General features: G+C 38.9%; 1 protein-coding gene across 8 annotated transcripts; it reads right to left on the minus strand.

Annotated features, from left to right (window-relative positions):
• Nucleotides 1-2,387: 2,387 nt before the first annotated feature.
• On the minus strand, nucleotides 2,388-23,720 carry LOC124049434 (protein mono-ADP-ribosyltransferase PARP6). Of its 8 annotated transcripts, none has more exons than XM_046371626.1 (25): nucleotides 23,623-23,720; nucleotides 22,452-22,571; nucleotides 21,068-21,160; nucleotides 19,563-19,719; nucleotides 18,972-19,076; nucleotides 17,197-17,291; nucleotides 16,844-16,904; nucleotides 16,548-16,638; nucleotides 16,309-16,375; nucleotides 15,881-16,030; nucleotides 14,125-14,275; nucleotides 13,596-13,649; nucleotides 13,149-13,244; nucleotides 12,790-12,882; nucleotides 12,382-12,507; nucleotides 11,980-12,045; nucleotides 11,530-11,597; nucleotides 11,019-11,067; nucleotides 10,766-10,878; nucleotides 9,407-9,479; nucleotides 7,674-7,743; nucleotides 6,463-6,542; nucleotides 6,053-6,116; nucleotides 4,625-4,709; nucleotides 2,388-3,870 (listed from the first exon to the last, which is right to left on the minus strand). In XM_046371626.1, the coding sequence occupies exons 4-25, from the start codon at nucleotides 19,563-19,565 to the stop codon at nucleotides 3,768-3,770; spliced, it is 1,863 nt and encodes a 620-aa protein (XP_046227582.1). In that variant the 5' UTR covers nucleotides 19,566-19,719; nucleotides 21,068-21,160; nucleotides 22,452-22,571; nucleotides 23,623-23,720; the 3' UTR covers nucleotides 2,388-3,767. The 8 variants fall into 8 exon arrangements, 7 of the variants coding, with proteins under 7 accessions (XP_046227582.1, XP_046227501.1, XP_046227419.1 ...); XM_046371545.1 differs by having other exon boundaries at nucleotides 13,596-13,727; nucleotides 16,548-16,563; nucleotides 23,623-23,719; XM_046371463.1 differs by having other exon boundaries at nucleotides 11,980-12,042; nucleotides 13,596-13,727; nucleotides 23,623-23,719.
• Nucleotides 23,721-23,797: the final 77 nt, after the last annotated feature.

Below are 23,797 nucleotides of genomic sequence, written 5' to 3' on the forward strand. Positions count from 1 at the left end.
ACATTTTGTGTATTATCAGTTTTTGATTATTATTCATCCCACATTCTTTTTTTTGTCTTTAAACAGGGGTAACACTGAGAAACAGTATTTTCACGAGGATCACTATAGGAGCATATATTGTAACATGTAACACACACAAAGTGCACACAAAATGCTTCAATCAATTCTATTTAAATGCAGGACATAATGGAGCTCTGAATAGAAGTACTGATTGCAGGTAATTGATTTACGTCACTGCAGGCACTTCACAGGAAATATGATTCACATGGAAAAGGTCCTTGAACCCTGATCATACAAGACATTATAATTAACCTATAACTGCATCAGTGTTTTGAGGTAATTATACACGGAGTTATGAATATAGGGGAAAGAAAAGTCTGGTCTGGTCTTCAGACTAGAGTTCATATAGAGGTGGTTCACGTATATGATGGAGTAATGGTGCCCCCTTCTGCCCAAAATGTTAGCACAAAACTTCAGTCACAACAGACAATTCTACATTTAATAGTCAAACTATTTTCCACAAAGACATCAAAGACAAGGAGGCTGTATGTAAAACTGTGCAAAATCAGACTTTATTCTTTTTTTTCCCCCGCATCGTCTCCTTTCATCACCATCACAATCACCATTGTTGTCGTCAACATCATCTTCGAAAAAATTACTCACCAGAGACAGACAGCCAGAGAAGAGACTCTCAAAGAGACTCGCAGCTCAAACCTCTTGGCAAAAACAGGCATCAGCTATTAGCACAGTCCTGCAACACAATGAGTAAGCTGTACATGTCCACTTCTGTCTTGGCAATACATCTCAACTAGCTCTCCAATGTCCTTATTTACATTTTCCTCTCAGTCGGTGCCTCAAAAGTCCATTCAGTTCCAGAAGACACCGAAGGCCCATCTCAGTACAGACACGGTTAAGATGGTGGATATTAAAGTCTTGCTGAATCCATAAATAGTTTATTGTTCCCTTCTCCTCCACTAATCGTCTGCTGCAGGTCCGAGAACTGTCCATTTCTCTAGTTTAGGCAAACGTTGAATAAGTGCAATGTCTAGCATAATGTCAGGAAAATACAAACCCACACATACATACATACAGCACATGACTAACTGATAAACTTGATTAGCTATACACAGTTGCCATTCTCCAAGGTGAAACCATAAACTTCCACATTAATGCAGATCGAACATCATTCAGTGTCCATTAGTCAGGGCCAGGGAAAATGTGAGTTCACCTGGACAGGAGACTGTCAGTTGATAGTTTGGTAGAATTGTCCATGATTTTCTGTACAGTGGATTTCGTAGGTTCTGAATCCAATGGGGTGATTCATCAACAAAGAGATTCATTTCAGAATGAGATATCCACCGCTTAAGGAAAAACAGAAAAATGACCACTCAAACAAAATGGATGCACATGAGAGATTGTAGTTGGTTTTTGAACATAGAACATAGGCAGATAGAACACGTCCATATATTAAATGGAGGCCACTGTTGTTTGTTTTGTTTTTTTTATTTCAGCAGGAATGAGAAGATCTGGCCTTATGTATGTACTTTCATCATTATACTGTACCTATATTGGTGTAGTTGAGGGGTAAACCTCACAGACCTGTTCAAGGTTTTAGCCTGATATATGCTGCATGAAGAAATTTCTGACGCCAAACTCAAGGAAACTGGGCCATCATACACCATTTTGTTCACAACATTCAAGAACTGCAGCTCTCATGAGTCTTTATAAATCTCATCAAACTTGTGGAGTGAAGGCTAGAGGAACCGAAGTTAACCTGTGCAAACCAAACCAAATAAACGAAAAGCATCTGAAAGTGCAAAAATCTTCAGATGTCAGAGTTGATTCTCAGTGGGCTCAGTAGAAGTAGCAGCCCTTTTGCCTTACAGAGCATTACATGCTAATACCAAAAAGTAAATGAAAGGATGAAATGCATCCTTTCATTTAATTTAATTTGGCAAACCCCTTTAACATTTAATTAGTAGGACTTGCTAGTGGGATTTTTTTTTCACCAATGACATTTCTGCATGTCAATATGTTAGCATCATGTGTCTCTATAACAATTTTGACATGTGAAAAATTATATTTTGACTACTCAAAATGGATTTACAGATACCTTTAATTTAATTATGTATTCCAGCAACTAGTAAGAATTACATTTCCAGATATCCACGTTTTCTACATGTTCCATTTTGAGATATAGCAGAATAATTTCCAGGATTTCGGACGTATCAACAAACCATTCAGGATATGTTGCCAGAATTACCATATTCATTTTGGATTTGTAACCATCTGTACAACTTATCAACAACCCATTTCAGATATGTCACATACTCCTATGTTAATGTCTAAACGTGAAAGAAACGATAGTCTTCTCAAATATAATTGTTACTTGTATGAGCATACTGTCACTACTTACATTCGTCTTCCATATGTCTGAAAAGCAAGTCTAAATACATGAAATAACAGTCTTACTCTTTTAATTTAATTCCAAGCTGACATAATAATTAAATTTTGACTAATCAGAATTGAATTTTAGATACCTAGAATTCCATCTATGATATCTGTAAAGTAATAAAAGCTGCAGATACCTGCAATGAACATTTGCGGTTTTGAGTCGTGGATATCATCAATCAGAATAGCAACTAGTCAAAATTACTTTATGGACATGCTGACTTGGAATTCTAACAAATCAAACCTGACAATGACAGATAAATGACTTTGAGTGAGCGTCAATGGCAAACACTAATTGGTAAGAAATCAGTGACTAATATTTTGACTAGTAAGAAATGAATTGTAGATATGTTTGATTAGAACTGCTACAAGTAAAAATTTAATTATGAATATGTTGGCTTGTAATTCTATTTTAACTAACTATTTTGATATTTTGCTATTACCACCAACAATTAAATGTTAAAAGGCCTTGACATAGACCCAGTCTTTTTGAGATTTGCCATCTGTGAGGTTTTGAAAGTGCAACATCAATCTTTACTTCTGTAATAATAATAATATAAAAAAACGTAATACTGGACTTTTACACTTGATAATGTCATCAAAAAACAAAGTGCCTATAGTGTATGTAACTTGAGCTCAAGTCACACCTCGCTTATTGGATTCTGGGAGCTTCAAGGAGTGAACAAGTGAACAAGGACAAAATGAGAGAGCAACACATGCCCTTCAGCTAGACATGTTCCAGACCTTAATTCATGTCATTATTCAAAGAATATCAAATAAACAGATCAGAGATAATGCCTTTGCAAACACAATAAGAGAACAAACTTCTATGTGCATGTAAACCCATCACTTATTATAAGGTATCTAAGTATCACCGGGAATGTTTTTTTTTTTTCTTGATATTCACAAACAGAAATGATAAACATAGATAATTAGTCCAAAGGATTAGTAAAAGTGCAGTAAGAAGGGAAAAAGCCCAGTCGACTTCGGGTGTGAATCTGTGTGTGTGTGTGACTACTTCCTTTTCTTCATCAGTTTGTTACATTTCTTTTGGAAAATGACGTGAACTGAGAAAAGCAGACTGACTTTAACTAGGTTAAACAAACAATGTGGTGTGTAACCACATGGAGACGAGGAACAAAAGAGAGAGAGAGAGAGAGAGAGGGAAATGAGAGGAGTAGAACAAAACAACTTCAGAAATTACGTGCTCAAGAGTTCCCTCGGCCTTCAGTGCCAGGCCTGAGGTCAGCTCGCCCAAACATTCGGTGTATGCCTGCCTGTGTGCCTCCACCAGAGAGACGTATGGTCAGCCTCTATTAGCTGGAGTAGATCTGGGTTCCAATCACGCGCATGATCTCCTTCTGCACCTTAGGTTCCTGGGTGTTGATGTTGGCATCTCCCACTTGACCATCCTCGTACCTGCACATATACATTGATGAGTTTGATGTTAGTTTATATTCATAGCTGCTCTGGTTTTATCAATCTCTTTGTTTTGCTGCTGTATATGAGAATTACTTGTTGATATAAATGCCCACCAGTCTACTGATTATTTTTAATTTTTAGTTCATTCTTATTCTTATCATCAACAAAGCATATTAGCGATGAAACAGTAACTTTTCCATAAAAAAATCATTGCTCTTGTCTGGGAAGGGAGTGAATTATAGTGATCTTGAGGAGGCATAGTTAGATCTGACACAGCAAAGCTTTTTGCCTTTATTCTAACCATATCAAGCATTTCCTCAAGCTGAACAACAACCACACTCTGTGCAGAAGTGAATTATATTTAGCTGTGATTTGAATTTGATTGCAGGCCATCTCAAATCTAATTTCCAACTCAGAAGACAGCAGTGGACATGATAATAGACTTTACCATCTGGTGAGTATGTGTGTCCATTTGGACTCAGAGCCCTGACATCAGCAGCTATGTTTTATTTGCTGAGCTCCAGAACAGTTTTAGGTTTAGAGAGGGAACCACTTTAGCGGATTGGTAAAGTCACTCAACCGTCAGCAGAATTTATTCATTGCTAATTTTTAATCATTGATTAACTATGCATTTTATAGTGTGACAATGATTTTCAGATTCGCTGGCTGTCATATCAGTTCTTCTTGTAACGTAATGATATGTTCATTCTGGGGGAATTATCAAGGAGTTAAAAATGCCAGGGATACTCACACAAAAAAGAAGCGAGTACAGACGTGGTCGGAAACTGGACACACCCAGATGTTGCCATGTTTCTGCAGATCCTTAGATGTTATCACTGGTTAAGGACAGACACATGTTAGAACAAAAGTATTAAAAAAGGAATGGTGGCTTACAGTTTTTCTCTTATACTATTGCTTGTTTTATTATTATTATTGGCTTTAATAGTACTGTTGTTGTTTGTGATGTTATACAAAGCAAGCTAAGATACATGGCACCTTTAGTGCTTAAACTCAGTTATTAACCTAAGTGTTGAGCTTTATTATGATGATAATCATACTGTAGTAACATAACTAATACACATATTGCATATTAATACAGTATTCACATTACCCAGTTTTCTCATATTGTAATGATTTGACTTGCGGGCATGTCTCAAGATAACAAAGTTTGTGATCTCATGATAATGAGATAATTTATTTTGCTATCACGAGAAAACAAAATTAATTTTTTCACGATAATGGCATAATCGACCTGTTCATGAAGAAACAAAAGGTTGTTTCCTCTTATTACTTATGTTCATCGGAGATCAGGAGTACCAACTCAGCATGCATAGATGTTGTCTTGACAAATGTAACACCTGATTCGAGCACATAATATCAGATCAAGAAAGACCCATTACTGATCAATACATCAGACTGTTCTGACTGTATGTAATCCTGTTGTTCCATCCTGCCATGTCTCTGCTGCTTACCCTACTTATTAGATCCGTCACAGCTTTACGCATGGCATGATGAACATTCTCGCTAGCTCCCCCTCACTAGTGTTTCACACTATGCAGAAACATTCACCACATAACACTATTGTTACACCTGTCCCTTACATTAATTAGCCATGATGTAAAAACCTTCATATCAAATTAATCAAAAGGCAAAAGTTCATCAAAGGATCATATAATTTGTTCTTGAAACTCCCAAACCTGCTCCACAGAGCAGCGTCTGTGAGCCTATAAAGTCACTTTCTCATGATAAATGATCTCATTATCACAAGAAAATGAGCTTTACACAATAATTAATAATGACTCTCGATCTTGAGATAACGCATTAAATAAATAGCTGAACCTACGGCTGTTCTTGGCTTCAGTGGGGAATTGTATAGTTGTTAATTAATATATTTTTATGCTTAATCATTGTAATGAAATGTTTATTTGTTTAGAAGAATACCCACAGCATAATATTGTTTTTGAATACGGCAGACATTATTATCTTTCCTCAAACATATATTATACCTCCCACTGTGCTTGTAAGGTACTCATGTGCACTGGAATGTATTGTAGTGTGTGTATGCCTGGCAAATATGCTGCTCTTAGTATCCAAAGCACAGAATATTACTGACCAGACCATTGCCACAGTCACTATTTTCTCCGCTTTAACACTCATTATAACCTCTTCTTGTTATTACCTTCACAAAGAGCGATGCAGTTCAGATTTCGACTCTGAAGAAACCTTGATTGTATTGGACGGCTCTATTGAACAAAGAAGAAACATTAAAGTCCCACTAACCAGCTGCAGTAAAGACCACGATCAAACTGAAGGCAGACAGAGATTTGTTCTAACTTTAATAATCAAAAATAATGAAATTACAGAATGTAACAGTCATAGGCCATAGTGACTAAAAGAAATGTTGTGTGAAATGTTTTCTTTCAAGGCTTTTAAATCCTCCTTAAATTGCCTCCTCTCCTTTATTGACACATCTTCTCTGTATATGAGGAAATTTGGATTCAAATATCTTGATACATTATTTTATATATTTTCTACATTTGTACATATGAGGCTGTAGTATGTGTGTGTATATATGTCCACTTCCCTCACCTGTGGTATGGTGTTCATTCGGTTATAACGCTGCACCAGTTCATCTTTGGTGGGCATGCGGTGCTGTCCTTTCCCCATTCCTGCAAGAAGCAGCACACACAGAGAAAATCCTGACTCAGAACGACCTTACCTCGAGTCACTGAAGCTGTGAAAAAACCTTCCTCTAGTGGTTCTGAACTCCTTGTACAAAGAATTTATTACCCACAGCGCTAACCTTCACATGAAGGCTATTGTTCCAAATTGCTACATAATATTTCTACATCTACTGAGACATTCTGTATTGAGAAAGAAAGGTGATGAAGCAAGTACTGCTATTAGAATTTTATGATCAAAACTATGTGCTTCAGTACCATTCATTCTGATAATCTCTGCCATCAAGTATTTATTTATTGGTTTTGACTGAGCGTGAATGGATCGTTCTAAATGAATATAATGGCACCAAATATACAGGATTCAAGGATTCAAGGATTCAAGGAGCTTTATTGTCATTTCACACACGTAAAACATGAGTGGAACGAAATTAGTTTCCCCGGTCCCAGTATCAGCCCAGTTTCTTAACAAACAAAAAAAGGGCTTAGACCCGGTCCCAGTATCAGCCCAGTTTCTTAACAAACAAAAAAAGGGCTTAGACCCGGGAGCGTGAGAAGCCGCTGCACTACCGCGCGCCGCCATCTTACCAATCAATATAGCAAGTTTTTGTAGTCTTTACCATAATGAATTTCAGTATCCATCCTTAAAACTGGGACACCACTGCTTAGGGGCTTGTTGGGAACCTTTGGTAACATGCTGACCTCCTGACCACATGAACAGTACCAAAGCCAGACTACCATAGTAGGCCTTTAAACCAACCTCTGAAATTATGGTCCAGCAGAAATACACAAAGTTTAGCTTAAATGGCTTGACACTCACACCCCAAGCAAAGAAAACATTATAAAAAGCCAACAAAGTTCAAAGTAACACATAAAGATCCACTGACAGCCGAATCTTCCACAGCCACAACATAATGTATGGTATGGTGGTGGCACACAAGCTCAGAGAAAAGGCCCAAGGCCCGCACCCATAATGGACACACAACACAGAGCAGGACGATACAACAGCATGGAAAGCTCGTACATGTTCCAGGATGATAATCAAGGCAGGACACCAACACAGAACGTACTCAGTCAAAATGGTGTGGAAAAAAGGGGCAGAGGGACCAGAGTCGTTCCTACCTGAGTATCCAAAAGATATGCTGGAGATGGGGCTCAGATAGATGCCCTTTCCATATGCTGCCCCATGCAGCTTGGGTTTGAAAAGAGCAGGAAGGAAGGAAGGGTCACCACTGAGCACAGGTCAATCTCACACACCAATATACTCACACATACATTGCAATACATATCAGTCCAACTGTAGTGAAACCACATGAAAGCATGTAAGTCAATGTTTTCATTGTTTCTGTGACTGTTACCTGTGTCAAGCATACTAAATACACGAACCCACACGATGGTGGATGGCAAAGAGCCAAAGAGAGAAAAGATATATTATTCCAGTGATGTGAGACAACTACAATAATCTACACTCATACCTGTAAACCGTCTGTGTATTTTCTCTTTGCAACCTAACGCCGCCCAGTGAAGATCATGTGATGCTCTTGAATTTTGTAAATGAATTTTGTCTAACAAATGCTCAAGTATTCAAGCAATACTGACATGATATATGAGACCATGAACGCTGGCTTGAAGATAAAGATGGTAAAGAAAGAAGATGACCGATAATGATGATGAGCCATCAAACAAGAACATCCAGAATGGGGAAAAACAAAAGGACCACAGGTGTCACGTGTTCATAAGCCACAGTGAAGGAAACCAGAAGGGAAGGATGGACGTGGCACATCTGAAGGAAATCAAAAGAAACAATAGGCGAGAGGTCTTGTGTGATGCTGGGGCTGGAGGCATACATAGTCCTCCTCCTCCTCTATGATACAAAATGGCGAGAGGGGTGGATGGGGTGTGTGTGTGTGTGTGCGCGAATGCTCAAGGTGAAAAGGAGAGAAGAGTGAGACAGCAGGCAGACAAGCACTGAGGCAAGATCAAAGATGGAGAGTTCAAAAAGTTGGAGAACAAAGAAGGTATAAATGAAACACATCAGCATGATAAAGCAATCACGGCCCATGTGAAAGTTTCAAAGATCCTTGAGATTTCACATTTAATTGTCCTTAACACACTTTACATGTATCTCCGAGCAGTCATTATCGGCTGTACTGTGCAAATGAGCCAATTCAGCCGTCTGTAGTACTCGCTTCTTCTTTTCGGGTTTTATTATTTATCTATTTTTTACAGACTTGGGTAACAAAGTGCAAGACCAACCTTGAGATACACAAGGATGCAGACCAGAGTAAAACAAGAGTATGTTTGGAAGAAAGGTTTCCTTTGAAGTTATCTTTATAGTTACTGAAATGGTCAGCTATACCCATCACTATACCCATCAGGTATCATATGGGTTTAAATGAACTTATTTCCTATTTCACTCATGCCTGAATAGATTATGAGTGGTGCCAGTTACTGACCTTTTCTGGAAGCCCTCCTTAATCACCCACAGGATGTCTATACTCACTACCAGGATGCTTGTCCTTTGGATCCTTCACCTTCAGACCTAAACCACTCAGTGCTCTAGGTAGTTAACCAAAACAGGGCACACAGGCAGCCTCCCGAAATCACAGCTGACACAACAGCCCCCTCCCTTTGTCCCACAACAGGAAGAGATGTGCTGCCGACATTGGGCAGGAAAATCTCCCAGTGTGCCCTGCTCACTAAAATGCCAATTGCAAATCTGACGAAAGGGAAGCTGGCATCCGTTAACTGCAAAAATGAATCAGCCGAACAGCAAGCCTGCTCTGTTTGAGAGTAGGTTTACTGTCCGAGAGGAGATGCATCGTAAATCCCAGCCAACTGCCAGGGTTACATACCTGCAGTTTGGTATAAGAGGCATTGACTAGTCCATTTCTCAGAACAGAGTGCCAGTTCTCTATATGGGAACCACTAGAGCAAGTGTAGAGAGAGGGAGAGATGAGAAAGAAGAGGTAAAACAAACTGCTGTGTGATTAGAAATAGTGTGGATCTCATGCTGTCTGTCATTTTGTCTGTGACCTTTGATTCACTGACAAAGATTAACAAGTGGACACTTACTATTATTTTGTTTATTATTCACATTATTTTCCGTTTCTCAAAATGACACAAATTATTACTGTGAAAAAATCTATAGCAAAAGCTGCAATTCAAAATTCATCAAGAGGGAAGATTCAAGCTCTCTTCTGCTCAAGATGGACTGTAGTCATCTATTTTTACAATTTGTGCAAGGTTATTTTAGGACATTCTGTTACATCATAGTCCTATATTTAATACTAAAAAGATATTAATATCAGGAGATCAAAGCTGACAACCCATCACTGATGTCAGTACAGGATGGGTTATGAATAGATCTCCCAATGGAAGTATCATTGTCTAAAATAAAATACAACAGCTACAGGAGTGTCAAAAGTGCTATTATTTTTAACTAGACTTGAAGGAGTATGAAGATCTTCTTCCCAATAAATAAAAAAAGGAAGGGGCCAGGGAAGTTCTTCTAAATTTTGTAGAGTGTAATTAAACTAACTCTGAACATGTATTTATATTTTTGCATGTTTCTATTTATGTCAATATAAAATAATGGCAGCCAAGCTGACATACTATTCTGGCATTCTCTGTTGAGAAATATTACATTTGTAGTATTAACCAGCATAAATAGAGACTGTTAGCACTGCTCATGAGCTAGATGTACCCTGCAAATGCCCAGATGGGCTATGTGTATCTAAAATATTCAGCAAAGCCCCATCTGCTACAGTACAAATCTCAGATTCACAGATACTGCTGGCTCCATGAGCTGGCTGAGCCTGGTGGTTTCTCTGTCCAAGAGAATGGCCACTGCTCTGCACTGTTGTTTGTTATGATTCCATAAAAATCTGCTAGAGCGGTTCCTCCATCCACAACATAATGACCAGGTGTTACACTTACACATGTTCATGTTTGACAGAGTGTACTGCTGTAATGCTAAATCATGCATGCACTTTAGTGACTATGCTTGACTCGAGATCTCACATTATATTTTCCCAACAGCCACAAGATTAACAACAAGCTAAATTACAAATTATTTTCTGATATTTTATAACAGCCTGAATGGTTTTAAGCTCATGAGCTAAAAAGCTTAAGCAGCCATTCAAAGAAAACACAGGAGTTTCTGACTGTAGAACTGCTGTGTCAGCTAATGAGAGGAAAGGCAGAGGACTCACTGGAAGGCGAAGGTGCTGCCGTAAAGCTTCTTGGCAGTGCGAAAACGAGCCTCCTTGGCCGGAGGGCTGCTGAGCAGCAAAAACTGGTGGGAGGTGTGCATGAATTTCAGTTGCTATCACAATGAGATCATAAGGGAGAAGTGAGAGCAAGAGGGAGAGTGAGACAGAGTATGAACCATCAAATAACATAACATAGCAGTAAAAAACTCATTTGATTTAGGACACTTGAAGGGATGTCATTCTGGTTCCCTACCCTACTTAGAGGCAGCTTGACGATATGGGACCTGTTACTGGAAATAATCCTGCAAAGAGAGAATCAAAGAATAAATCAAATAATGTGCAACATAATTTTAAGTACCTGCCATCGTGCTACCGCTTCGCTTGAACCACAACAGGCTTCTTTCACAGCAGACATATTGGCTCATCATAGTATGGAAAGAATAGGGTTTATTAATGGCATTAATGATGGCTCTGCTCAGTTCAACTGTCCCAGTAAGCTGTGACAGTGTAACAATAAAAGAAACATGCACAGCAGGACCATGAAACTGAAGTAGCTAAATGAAATGCAGCTGTTGTGGTTTTCCTAATGTCTTTCATGAAAAAGGCCTATTAGTGTAACCTCATAAGCAATATTATTTTGTCTCTGATCTTTTGCTCTTTACTGATGAGTACTGCTATATATTATTATTCTAAAAATGAAATCAAATCCTATTAACATGCAGAACTGGTTAAACTCATTTTTCAAACAGATCCTCTGTACTCACCACTGTAGAAGGGGATGTGCCAGAGGGTCAAGTTTGTCCATCTGTTTCTTGATCTCAAGATATGAGCCCTGGGAAAAACACACAAAAGCATGTGTTAATTTCAGCCCGTTTTGTCATTTATTATATAGAGATTTTTTTTTTTTCAAAATCTAAAATCCCAAAAGAGTGTTTAGATACAGATGCACGGTTCAAAAGCAGAGTAGGGAAGTATAGAAAAGATAAACTGGTCACAACAGCGGTCACTTTGATAAACATGAGCCCATGCACACAGTTTTAACATCACAGTCCACCAAACAGGTAGACAGGGAGCTATACAGTATAAGGTTAAAAAAAAAATATATATTATTATTGATATTATTGATTATATCCTAATCATTATTCACAAAGCCTAACTGTGGCTTCGATCCGTTGTGGCCCCTTCCTTCACTCCCTCCCATCTCCTTCCTGTACCTGGGTCATTTCCCGAATGGACATGACGCTGTCCAATGCTTTCTGCAGTCTCTCATAATTCTTCTTCTGTGTTCATCAGTTGAGCCGAGCAGATGTATGCAACAAGAGAGGGAACAACATACAGACATCTAAAATAACTTGAAGGGGTAAAAGTTTGTAAAACATTGCTACTATTTTTCAACATTATGAAAATGTTTTTCTTTTATCAGATACTGATTGCAATATGCTTCAGAGATACAATTAATAATTTAATGCATTTAGTTTGTGAAAAACTATGTGAAAAATATTTTCTAGTTTTGCAGTGGATTTAAACAAGTGCTTTACAAATGAATGTGTCATCTTGGAATGACATTTGTTATTCATTTAGCTGTTAATTATGATTTCAGCAGGGAGGATGCTGACCTTTGGGTTGAAGGCCAGAGTCTTGGGGTCATTGGGGTCAACAACTGATGGGTAGGGCTCAAAAATGATGCTCTTACGGGGAGATTCAAGAGCAGCTCGACACATAGCCACGAGCAGGTCCACCACCTGGGAAGAGAGGGACTTGATATTTATATTTTAAAACTAAAAGCTTACCTTCCAATAACACATATAAACTACAAATAATCAGAAAGGGACATCATTACATCTTCCTACTGAGTCCAGTGTGTCATTTGTATTTTGTTTTTCTTTCCTAAATAGTTTATTCTTTAATATAAAATCCAAATGGACATTTTTGTGGGGGGAGGGGGGGATTAGAATAAATCACTGGAGGAGGAAAACAAGAAAAATCGGAATTATATCTTAAACTATCTGTTGTGTTGTTGTCACCTCTGCTCCGGTGGCCACTTCCTCTGCAGCTCCAGACATCACACCCAGAGTGTAGAAGGAGAACACACACAGCTCTCTGGTGCACACAGCCGGCTGAATGAACACACATGCATGCAGACACACTTATTTCAAAGTGCCCAAAACATTAATGTAATAAGTACACTTAAACACACACATGCTGACACAAACTCTCCTCCTCCGTCTTTATCTTGCTCCCGCAAAATTACAATTGTTGAAAATCTATTAAGAGGATCACATTAGTAAGAGAGAGACAAAAAAAAGACATGTACATGCTGCTTATAACTGTTTTCTAAAATCAAAAGTCTATACTGTAGATTTCACTTTCTCGTCTCTCGTACCTTCAGCATGGATCCATTCTGAAAGACGTGCTGTTCATCACACACCACGCAGTACTCGTTGAGTGTGGGGATCCTCTGTTCTGAGTACTTCATAATCTGTTAGGAGAAAACCACAGTGGTGTTCCCAGTTTTTACTCCCACATGAAGCACTGCCATATAAAGGAACTGGATTGGCACCAGAATTGTCACAAAACCACGCATTTGTACTTCAATTATTACTAACCTGTTACAAAGTCTTAAGAACACACTGTGGGCCCCACCCTTTGTGGCTACCCGCAGAATCAGAACCCCAGGACTAAACAGCTACTACAAAAGGGCCCTCACATCGCTTACATATGCACTGTACAGCAAATTGTTTGTTGATGTATTGGACAGCAGAAAGGACTCCCAAAGAACAGGTTGTGTAAGTGCCTTATGAAGTACAGTCATATGTCCTTGAGGTCTAACCTGCACTAAGAAGCCATACTCCAAGGTAGGGATGTTCTTGCAGTGGCCGCCCGCCTGGGATGAGAAAAACAATTCAATCAGCTGCCTCGTGGTAATCTGCGCTGGGGCCCTGGCCGCCGGGACAGCCACAGTCTGATGGGTCAAGTGAAGACAAAGCATTATGGGAAACGGCGCACCAGCCATGTTACGGTAAGGGTAAGGAAAGGCTCAGGTGGGAACAGTGTAGGTGCGGGTGACTGAGAAGAGGGTCAGAGTGGATCACAGTGGATTAAAAAAAGAAAGAAAATAACATATACAAAGCCTTAAAAACTGCATTGATTATCAATATTTTGTAGAACTGTGAATAATTTTGAAATTCTACCCTGTTACAAGTAAATGTAAGGAGTGTGAAGTGAGCCGGAAATGTCACAAATGGCCACAACGAGTGAGACTAATTGGGAGGTCGGTGCAATTTGCTATTCATCATATTCTTTAAATTAGAAACATCTGAGAGATGTAAGGACGCTGATTTGTCCAGAGTGGCACTGACCTGGCTGTTTGGTGGATAGCTAAAGAGCTCCCCTTTGGGGTTCTTCATTGTACACGAGATAGAACGGTTCATCAGACGGGTCACTCTCAGCTCAGGGACGCTCAGCTTCCCTTTCAAAACCGTGTCCTGGATCAGCGGAAAACTCGGAGACCTAGAAAAAAGCAAGATATACTTCATCAGCCATTTTTGAGAAGAAGAGATGGCAAGTAGCTAATGTTGTCACTGTTTTTGTCCTTGTAAAAATTCCAAAGTGGAGGGTTTGGCTTTCAAGGTCAAAACAGACATTTAAATTATTATTGTAATGTTGATATAAATAAAATCTTTGCAACATCTCCTGAGCTGTACTCCTGTATGGTATGTGAGTACGTCAGTGCTCAGTGTGTTCATGGAAAACACACTCTGCTCTGCTCACTTACGCTACTTGTAAAGCATTATTCCAGCTCAGACAACTGAAATCTGTTTGGGAACCAGCTCAAGTCACTAACTGTTAAATATACAAGAACCAGTGTTCACTTCCACCATCACTCTCAGTACATTATCCATGTACACATGACATAAGGGAGGATGTCAGAATTCAATCCCTGTGCACCTATAACTGTCAAAGAATCCTGAAGACAGACAGAGGCTGAGGAAAGTGCTTCCCCCCCTAAGGGAGTGTGTCAAGTTTTGAATTTAAGTCAATCTACAGAATGCTGTGTCAGAACTTCCTTTCCCTCACTTGTCTTCTTTGCTACAGTTCTTCACAGACAAACCTTCTCAAAGTATTTTCATCACAGCTTTCAGCTTTCAGTTTGTTGACCAAATGTATAATATTTTACCACGATCCCTCAGAAATCTCCAGTTCTGAAAATAGCTCTCTTGTATTTAAATATGTAATTGGATAAGTATTGGATAAGTATTTCATAAAATAAAAACATCAAATCGAGACATATTACAGAAATGTATTAAATGAAATAGAAAATACAAATGAAAGACAGAGTGTAGACATCATTCGCTGTGAAACAGCGTATTTCCTGGTAGAGACGCCTCCAGACCAACCAGGTAGACAACCAAGTACAGAGTTAATCACAAAAAGGATTTGTTCCTTTGCATATACTACCCACACTGTAATGATGCAAACTGGTTGAAAACTGGAAAGGTTTAGGGATTCACCATGTGCTGTGAAACTCCAGACCTCTATATGATTTATTCTTAATAAAAAGTGCGTAAGCAAAGATAAGCCATTTCTAAATTATTATTGCCAACCAACTGTAAATAAATGAAGCTAATCTAAAACCTTCTGTTATTTTCTAGACACCTTCATTCAAACACTGTGAATCTTATGCTAACATAATTCTGAAATCATCATAATTTTAATGGTATAATTGTTTATTGTATGCTTGAGGTAAATAAATCTGCCCCCTTCTCCTTAAATGACAGCAAACATTTGGAAACATTAAAGTGTTTAGGCGAAATTCAGGACAATAACTAATAATATTTTTAAACATCCACATAAAGCCAAGCATCACAATAATAGTCACAGGCGAACTGAAATATCAGTATTCACATCTTAGATCCTTACTACTGTGTTACACATGGCAGAGGGTGCAAGCATGCACATTTGTTCATTTGAAAATCTGACAAATTATTTCTTACATCTTACATTTAATCTAGATTGGAGTGTCAGTTACGAGCCCACAATGCAGAGTATGCTGTATATAAAACAAAGGCATGGTTGTGTAAATGCCTTGAAAGAGATGCAGAGAGAGAGACCTACTTGGGTATGGGGGAGAAAATGCTGAGCCCAGCACGGAACTTCTTGATGGTTCCTCCAGCTTTGAACCAGCTGTGCCTCTTCTCCTGCTGGGCCTTGAGGAACTCATTACTGAGGTGCTTCCATTGCTGTGAGGTGAATGTGCTCAGGATCCTGCCATGTTGCAAAAAACGAGAGTCAGGCGGGAGGAAGAGTGAGTGAACATGTTAGTATTATTATCATTCTTATTATTTTGTGTGGCTGGATTTGTCAAGCTTACAAAGATTACAAAGATTATAATTAAAAATTTATATCTTGTGCTGTCTCATTTTAATAATCTGATTTGTATCTCCAATGCTGCAAATCTGGTTATGCAAAACAGTACTTTATAGATATCATGACTTCTTCTCGGCAAAATGTCTCTATAAAACATTATATGCGACATGACTTACTTTTTAAGCTGCAGGCCCAGGCTGAAGCCTTCTTTATTGGAGGGCTGGAACACTTCCACTGACGGCTCTGAGTAAAGATGACTCACATTATTACCCAGTGCACAGATAAACACACACTCTTACTTTCACTCTCCCTCTTTTATTGCGCATATTGTACTCACCTCCTACGCTCAGTGAGTGGCACAAATACCTAAAGTCCCTCCCAGAAAACCAACATCCACATTGACATCTTTACTCACCGGGTCCATCGAGGTACTGAGAAAGAGAAAAGCGCAGTCTCAGAATAATGGGCTCTGTTCTGATAACTTTCCAAGCTGTCGCAACCTCCTCCTGAGTCAGACACGCACACACATACACACGTACACACAAATACACAGAGTTAGCATCCTAATTAGGACCATTTCTCATCACATAAATAAATGATGAGCACACATTGCATTATAAATGATGTGTTACTTTGCAAAATGTCAACGTTAGAATAGTAATGAGCAAAGATGAAGGAGGTTTGTGCAGAAAATGAGGAACGCTGGCTCACATCTAAGAAGCCGATGTTGATATGAAGATCGATGTCCACGTCATCAATGGTTCCATACTCCCTGTTGAGAGACACAACAACATAGTTAATTCATCACAGGTAATGGGATGCACAGCAGTCCAAACCTTTCAAATTATTATCCCTTGAGTGAGAAAAATAAGGGTTATTCTTTCCTAGTCTGCCAGAGAACATCTAGTTAAAATTAGTTCACAATATATTCGAATCACCCCATTAACAAGAGCAAGCACACTGAATCAAACCTCAAATTGATTATTTTGTTTGTTTCATTTTTCTTTAAAATAGGTCATGTACTTTTGTGTGCACTCGTGTCTGTCTGTGTATCTCTGCTGTACCTAACAGAGACAGCACTGTCAGTGTAGATGTCTTTTACTGCCTCGATATCTGCGTCCAGTTGAGGGTGGCGGTACAGGTCAGCAGCACAGCTCCCCTGCAACAAGCAGTATATTAACACTGGTCACAATGATGATAGGACTCTGCTTCCCAGTCTCTGTTGTCTGATATAACCTGACAGCGCTGTCAGGTGAATTTAAAAAAAACACACATTTAATTTGAAGATATTTTGAATCAGATGTTATTTAACACAGTTATTTAAAGTTGATACTGACGCGATGTTTGCACATCTTTGAACTGTCAGTGTTTTGGTGCAGTAGATTGCATTCATACTTAGAGAGGCAGAAACTAAAGGTTTCCCCACTTATCCATTACTTTTAGCTAACTGTTTGAACTGCTTATCCATTGGGCCTACGGTTAACCATCTGTTTTAAGCTCTCTGCTCACTTGCTAACTCGTTTCCCTAAGTCACAACACAGTTTTGATGTGTTACAGCTGGCTCAATATGCATTTGTGGGAATTAGAAAGTCCTGTTCAACACATCTTGTTACATTTTGCAAGAAATTCATGCACTCATTCATTCCACATTTTATATTTGCCAAAAAAACCCAAAACAAAACATACATAACATGGTGTTTGATAAAAGTCTTTTGTTCAGAAATCCTTTGTAGATCTTTAAAACTGCACTTTGATTACAGATATTATTTTATTTTCAGTGATGGTTTTACATCCTGTTGTTTAATATCCTCTGTGGTTATCTCAGCACTTTTGGTATCCTTCATAAATAGCATTTTCAAGTATTAATAGTGGTAGAATAGTTGTCATACACGTTCCTGGTGTCTAGACTCGAAGTCAAACTCTCATCTCCTCAGCTCCGAGTGAGTAGAACAGATCCCACTCTTTCATCCTTATCTTCACTACTCTGCTTTTATGTTCTCTAACTGCATAGAAATGAGCTTTAAGACCCAGACTGGATTTACATTTCAATCACAAGACTTGGAAGATAACATTAAAAAAGGACGACTAACAGATTAAGATCTTATATGGAAGAGAAGCACTGAACTTTATAAGATGAAATGATACATGAAATGGCAGCCACAGAAATGGATTTGATACTTGTTACATAAGGTGATAATACTAAACCTGTATTGTACTTTAAATGTAAATGTCATATTTGCTATTGTCAGATTATAATATGTAATATTCCAGACCAAGCCCTTACATTTGAACAGAATATCGCGATTCAGATGAATTTAAAATTTTTCCCCTGCTAGCAGTGTGGCATTAGGATGGAAATGTCAGTCAGCCAGTCCATCTGTTCTACACAACTAGGGCAAAATATCTCCACAACTATTCACCACATTGCCATGACATTTGCTCTGAATATTCATAATCCCCAAAAGAATCATTCCAAATGACTTTTGACTTGATTTTTGACTTACTGTCAGGGGCCACCATCAGGCTAAAAGATCCCCAACCAACACTTGTCTGTGAAACTTGCCGGTGGTTATTTATGGATAAATGGTCTAATTTTTGTATGCTTAGTTTTTCTGTCAATATATTACAGTAGCGGAATTGTACATTAGCAAATGAATGTGATCAGAAGCTCTTTTGCACGTTGTTGAGGACTAAAATAATAATATTTCTAAAAATAACAACAACAATTTTAAATAACTAGTAGTGACAAGAATCAGTACCGAAAACAAAATGTCAGTATTGTCAAATACCGGATAAAACATATAGCTTTACTGTAGAAGGTAAATAGCCTCTGGTGTACCTGAATGCCATACAAGAATTGTTCCGACTCGTTCTCCCCATCCGACTCCTCGTCTGTCCAACACTGGCCTTTGATGTCCTGTGGGCCCACGCATTGTGAAAAGGCCTTTATAGTGGAGCAGAAAGAAAAAGCACCGTTTTTCTTTCATCCTTTCATTTCACATCTTTTCTCCCATCTCCCCATTTAGACTCCTGTTCAAGGGCTTCAAAATACTGCTTTATATAGCATCTCAAAGAGAGAGACAAAGAGGTATTTTATTTTCCTTCCAAAAGACAGGATATTCTCTGAATTCAACCTTCAGAAGAATATTCAACTGAAAATTAAAAGGAATAAGTTAATAAAAAATATCTTTCTTTTTGATAAAAATAACCATGCCCATTGTCATTTCCAAAGCCTGAAGCCTGGAGGCTTTCACTTAGTTTAAGCTAATGTAACATTAAAGTGTCTAAGGAAAGACTGCACTTCTGCAATTAGGTACAATGCCGTAATTTTATTTAATTTACCGATAAGTAATTTTTACCAAAACCTTGAATGAATGACACAGCTTAATCGTATGCAGGGATTACACCAACAGGTCTTCAGCTGTCTTACCATTGGGTCTGCTGTTCATAAGGCTCACTCAGACAGGGTTAGGCCTTTGAATACTGCCGACCATTGCAGCCTGTTTCCAGGTGGAGTGAACGAGAACAGCAAACTGGAGAGCTTTACTGAGCACCGATCTTTCTTGCACTCTTCAGAACCGCAAAACCTTGGAAAAATAGAAATTTCAGTTCAGTAAGGGAAGAAAACGTGAAACAAAGAGACTGTCTCCAGTGATGCCATGCTTTGTAATGGTGCCCTCCTCCTCTTTTCTTTAAATGGTCTGCACTTCACCTTGCCTTGTATCCTAGCAACAGCCATCTCTGCCTCCTTTCAGAGTGGCATTAATCACCGTGGAGAGAATGTGTGGGAGATATGTGCTGTACGTTCAGTACCCAGTCTCCATTTCTTTGTTTTCTATTTTTTTGTTGTTGTTGTTTTTTTTTATCAGCAAAGGCTGGCACACCTTTACAGGCACACAGTGAAAACACCGCATCTGCCCATGTCATTGCATTGTTAGCCTGACATTTTTAATTTGTGCAGCATATAACTGGAAGGAAATCTCTGAACACATAGCTTCATTGGTTATCATAAGGTGGGCCCTTTGTGGCCACAGGGTTGGGTAAAAAATCCTGAGAAAGACATTTGTCAAAAATTAACATAAACAAACAGTTGCCTATACAAGAACGGTTACAGCTGTCATAATGAGAAAGAAGCAATCTTGAATTTTATACAGCCCAGATTTAGAGATAAATTATGATGAAAAAATCTGAAGAAAAGCTGCAAGGGTAAACAGCATCAGTGATACAGCAAAGGCAGCTGCTGTGCACTGTATTTCACAGTGACCCATCACTTTGTGTCAGACATGTAAACAATGAATAACAGGACGTTGTATATTTCACACTGCAGTATCAGACTAAAAAAAAAGTTACAATTTACATACACACATTTAAAAACAGACATAAAGGGAAATGTAGTTCGGTACTCTAGGACGTTTATGAAACAATCAAGCATAAAGGCATTTATGCTATTTATATGTCAAAGTAATTAAATGAACACCAGTCATTCATGTCCTCTATGCTGCCCTAACAAAAGACTCTAAGATACTGCAGATTGGCCCATTAATCACTTGTTTACACAACATATCCTCTCCAGATTATGGATAACTGTCCTTTTTCCTTGTTACCGTTTGGCTCCGTCTTGTCTAAATCACCCCTCCAGACATTAACTGCACCCTATTTAACACGGCTCCCCCGTCATTTCCACGTCTCCCTCTTCAGCTCCTGTCCTTTTCTTTATGTGCCTGGTGTCCTGCCGTGTCCTCAAACCTGCTAACATCTACACCACTCCCCGCCATTCCAATAGCCTCTGTCATCTCACATACTCCCCCACCCCACCACAGCCCACCACCGCTGTTGCAATTCCGCCTTCTGATGATATTCAACACAAACACAGACGCAGTCAGGCGGATTTTCCCCTCCCCCCACACTCTGCACCCCTACCCCATCCACACTTACCTCCACAGAGGATGGAGACTAGGATGCTGTCCTTGCCTCAGCTGCTCCCCCTCTTAAAGGGCACACCTGCCTCTCTCTCTCGGTAGCTGTTCTCTATTGACAGTAAGCCCAATAAAATTAGATATTAGAGAAACCAAAAACACGATCCTCTAACTCTGCATTGTCTGCCTCTGTGCTTGTGGTGTGCATCTGTGAGCAATCCAGCTGGTGTGTGTTAGTCTATGTGTTTATCTATTGCAGATCTCTGCTCCTACTGCTGTCTTATATTTTGCCTGACAACACTGAGGGATCTGAGCATGCTCAGTGAGACTAAGCAAGCCAGTCACGTGACCTGCAGCTGACTGCACTGCTGTTGAGCGAGAATGAGAGGAAAAATGGCTCTGCCTGTGTATGCGAATGCCTGTGTGTTTGTCTGTTTTGTGTGTCTGGTTACATTACATAAGTCTGTGTCTATTAATGTGCAATCACGCTTTGAAGGCAGCTGCTGGTTGGGTCTCATCTAAATTTATTCAAACAACAACAACAAAAAAGAAAGCACAAATATGCTTAATGCTCCATTTGTGCTTTACACTTTAGTTGCACTGCATGTTGTATAGATGTAGCTATCTATTTGCTTAGTTGATTTAAAAAAAATTAAGAATCATCAAACAACTGCTGCTCAAAGTGTGGCTATAGTTAAAAAATTAAAACCTTCAAACTTTTATTTGGCACACAGAAAGCCATCTCTGGGGCACTGACTCTAAAAGCTCAAATAAGATTCAGGAAGCAGTTTGACATCATGTTTTTCCAGGTTCATATGAGGATTTTGCTCTTGTAGTATCCCTAGAACCATCTTCCACTTATAATGCAGCTGTCTCTCACTGTATCACCAGTCAGGTTTCGCTATTTTTTTCCCGCTGAAAAAATTGAGACACAATTCAACTTTCTGCATTATAACATTTGTGTATTCTTCTGCCAATGGAATTAGCAGTTAAATCTGTCATAATAATACAATAACTTCTCTAGAATAAAAACATTTAATTAAGCTGCATATATTTAATTTATTCAGCTAGGAACATACTTTACCTGCAGTACATTAAAATAAAATCAGATATTAGACAACTACTAAACTGAGACATTTGTCTTATTGCCCTTTGAACTGTGGGAATGTGTGTTTATTTACTTTTCTGTATTTCACTTTTGTTTTATTGTATTTCTGTTTTAATCCATGTCCATAGATAGCAGTTGCTGTACTCATGCAGTAATAATAATACATTCAGAAGCATTAGGATGTCCTATATTCCCACAGTGTATTATTGTACCTCGTGGCCAGCCATTAATACTGACTGACAGCCAGGGGTTTGGCCAGTAGACATTATGACTGGAGGTTAGATCTGTCCTTCACCTGGACAGGTGTGTCCTTTGGCCTCTGGTTGTGGAGTGGAGTGGATTCAGACAGAGGCCGTCAGCAGACAGTGAGATAGCAACATGGGCAGTGGAAGCAGCAGCACCAACACCACCACAGCTGAGAACAGGTGAGAGCAAAATTGAATGGGGGGGGGTCATGGATTCGGTGCACCTTGACAGTAGACAACAGGGAGTACAGAAAAAAAACAAACAAAAAACAAACAAAAAAATAACACACAAAAAAAATAAGTTAAGCGTTTTCTGCATTTGCAAAGTGTTTGAGTCCTGCATAGTGGGAGTACCATCGAGAATATCTAAGCCAGACTGATTTGTCTGCTGTAGTTTGCTTGGATGTGAGTCTCCCTATGGCTGAGACAATTGTGTCTGTGTCTGCCATCTCCTTGGCAGAGCTGATTATCATAACAGAATTAATCTTCCTGGGGAACATGTGTGACATAGCTGTCAGCACTGGACAAACAAACACTATATCTGTAGTTCCAGTCTGACATTAATATGCTGCAGCTGATATTTGTATTTTGTATAACGTTATGTGTAGGCCTATTGCAACAATACTTGTATACCAAAATGTGTAATTGTGGAACAAGTCGCTGTTATGTAAAATCAGTTTAATATAGATTTAATAATGTGAAGAACGATATCATTACTCAATACATTCTATTTTTAATACATAATATATGGCACCTACATGTGCCTACCTGTACCTTAATATGTGGTACATATTTCAGATATGCATGTCGTCGACAATCTAAATCCAATAACTGCTATATTAGTTTTCTTCACTAGATGGCGGTATTGCCTCAAACTCTGTACAGTGGCAACTGTACAGTGGCAAAGCATTAGGACAGCGCGTCTGCCGTAATTGATTCATCACTCAAACAGGAATTGACTGACTGTGAGGAATTGATATATTTAAGGCAATACACAGAGAAGAAATTACTAATGGGGAAATTGACATCTTTGAAAGCATTCAAGACAGTTACCCTATATTGCAACTTTAAGGATGCTTTCCATAACCTATTTCGGCAGCCGATGGTTTACACGTGATGACCGTACGATAATTTAAAACAAACTGAAATCATGGCAGATTTCTCGTCTGAATCGTGTTTAAAGACATTAAAACGGATAAGACATCGCAGGACCGTGCCAACCTGAACACTGCGTTTTTCAGGAAACTACGACAGCTACGCCATCCTAAGTCACATGTCAGACTCCATACTCGACTGATGCATTCAAGCGCCCCGATTGGCTCTCTAACTTTACCAAGCACTTCCAACGCGCATCTGCGTATCCTTCCGCGTTTTAGTTTTTCCTATTTTTCAACAT

The sequence above is a fragment of the Scatophagus argus genome, chromosome 1 (genome assembly GCF_020382885.2).
Source record: "Scatophagus argus isolate fScaArg1 chromosome 1, fScaArg1.pri, whole genome shotgun sequence".
NCBI classification, from domain to species: Eukaryota; Metazoa; Chordata; class Actinopteri; family Scatophagidae; genus Scatophagus; species Scatophagus argus.

Coding starts and splice junctions, on each gene's coding strand:
- LOC124049434 (XM_046371117.1), bottom strand. Junction 16,905..17,196: donor GACAGTGCTGTCTCTGTTAG/GTACAGCAGAGA, acceptor GTCTCTCAACAG/GGAGTATGGAACCATTGATG. Junction 16,376..16,547: donor TCAGTACCTCGATGGACCCG/GTGAGTAAAGAT, acceptor ATCTTTACTCAG/AGCCGTCAGTGGAAGTGTTC.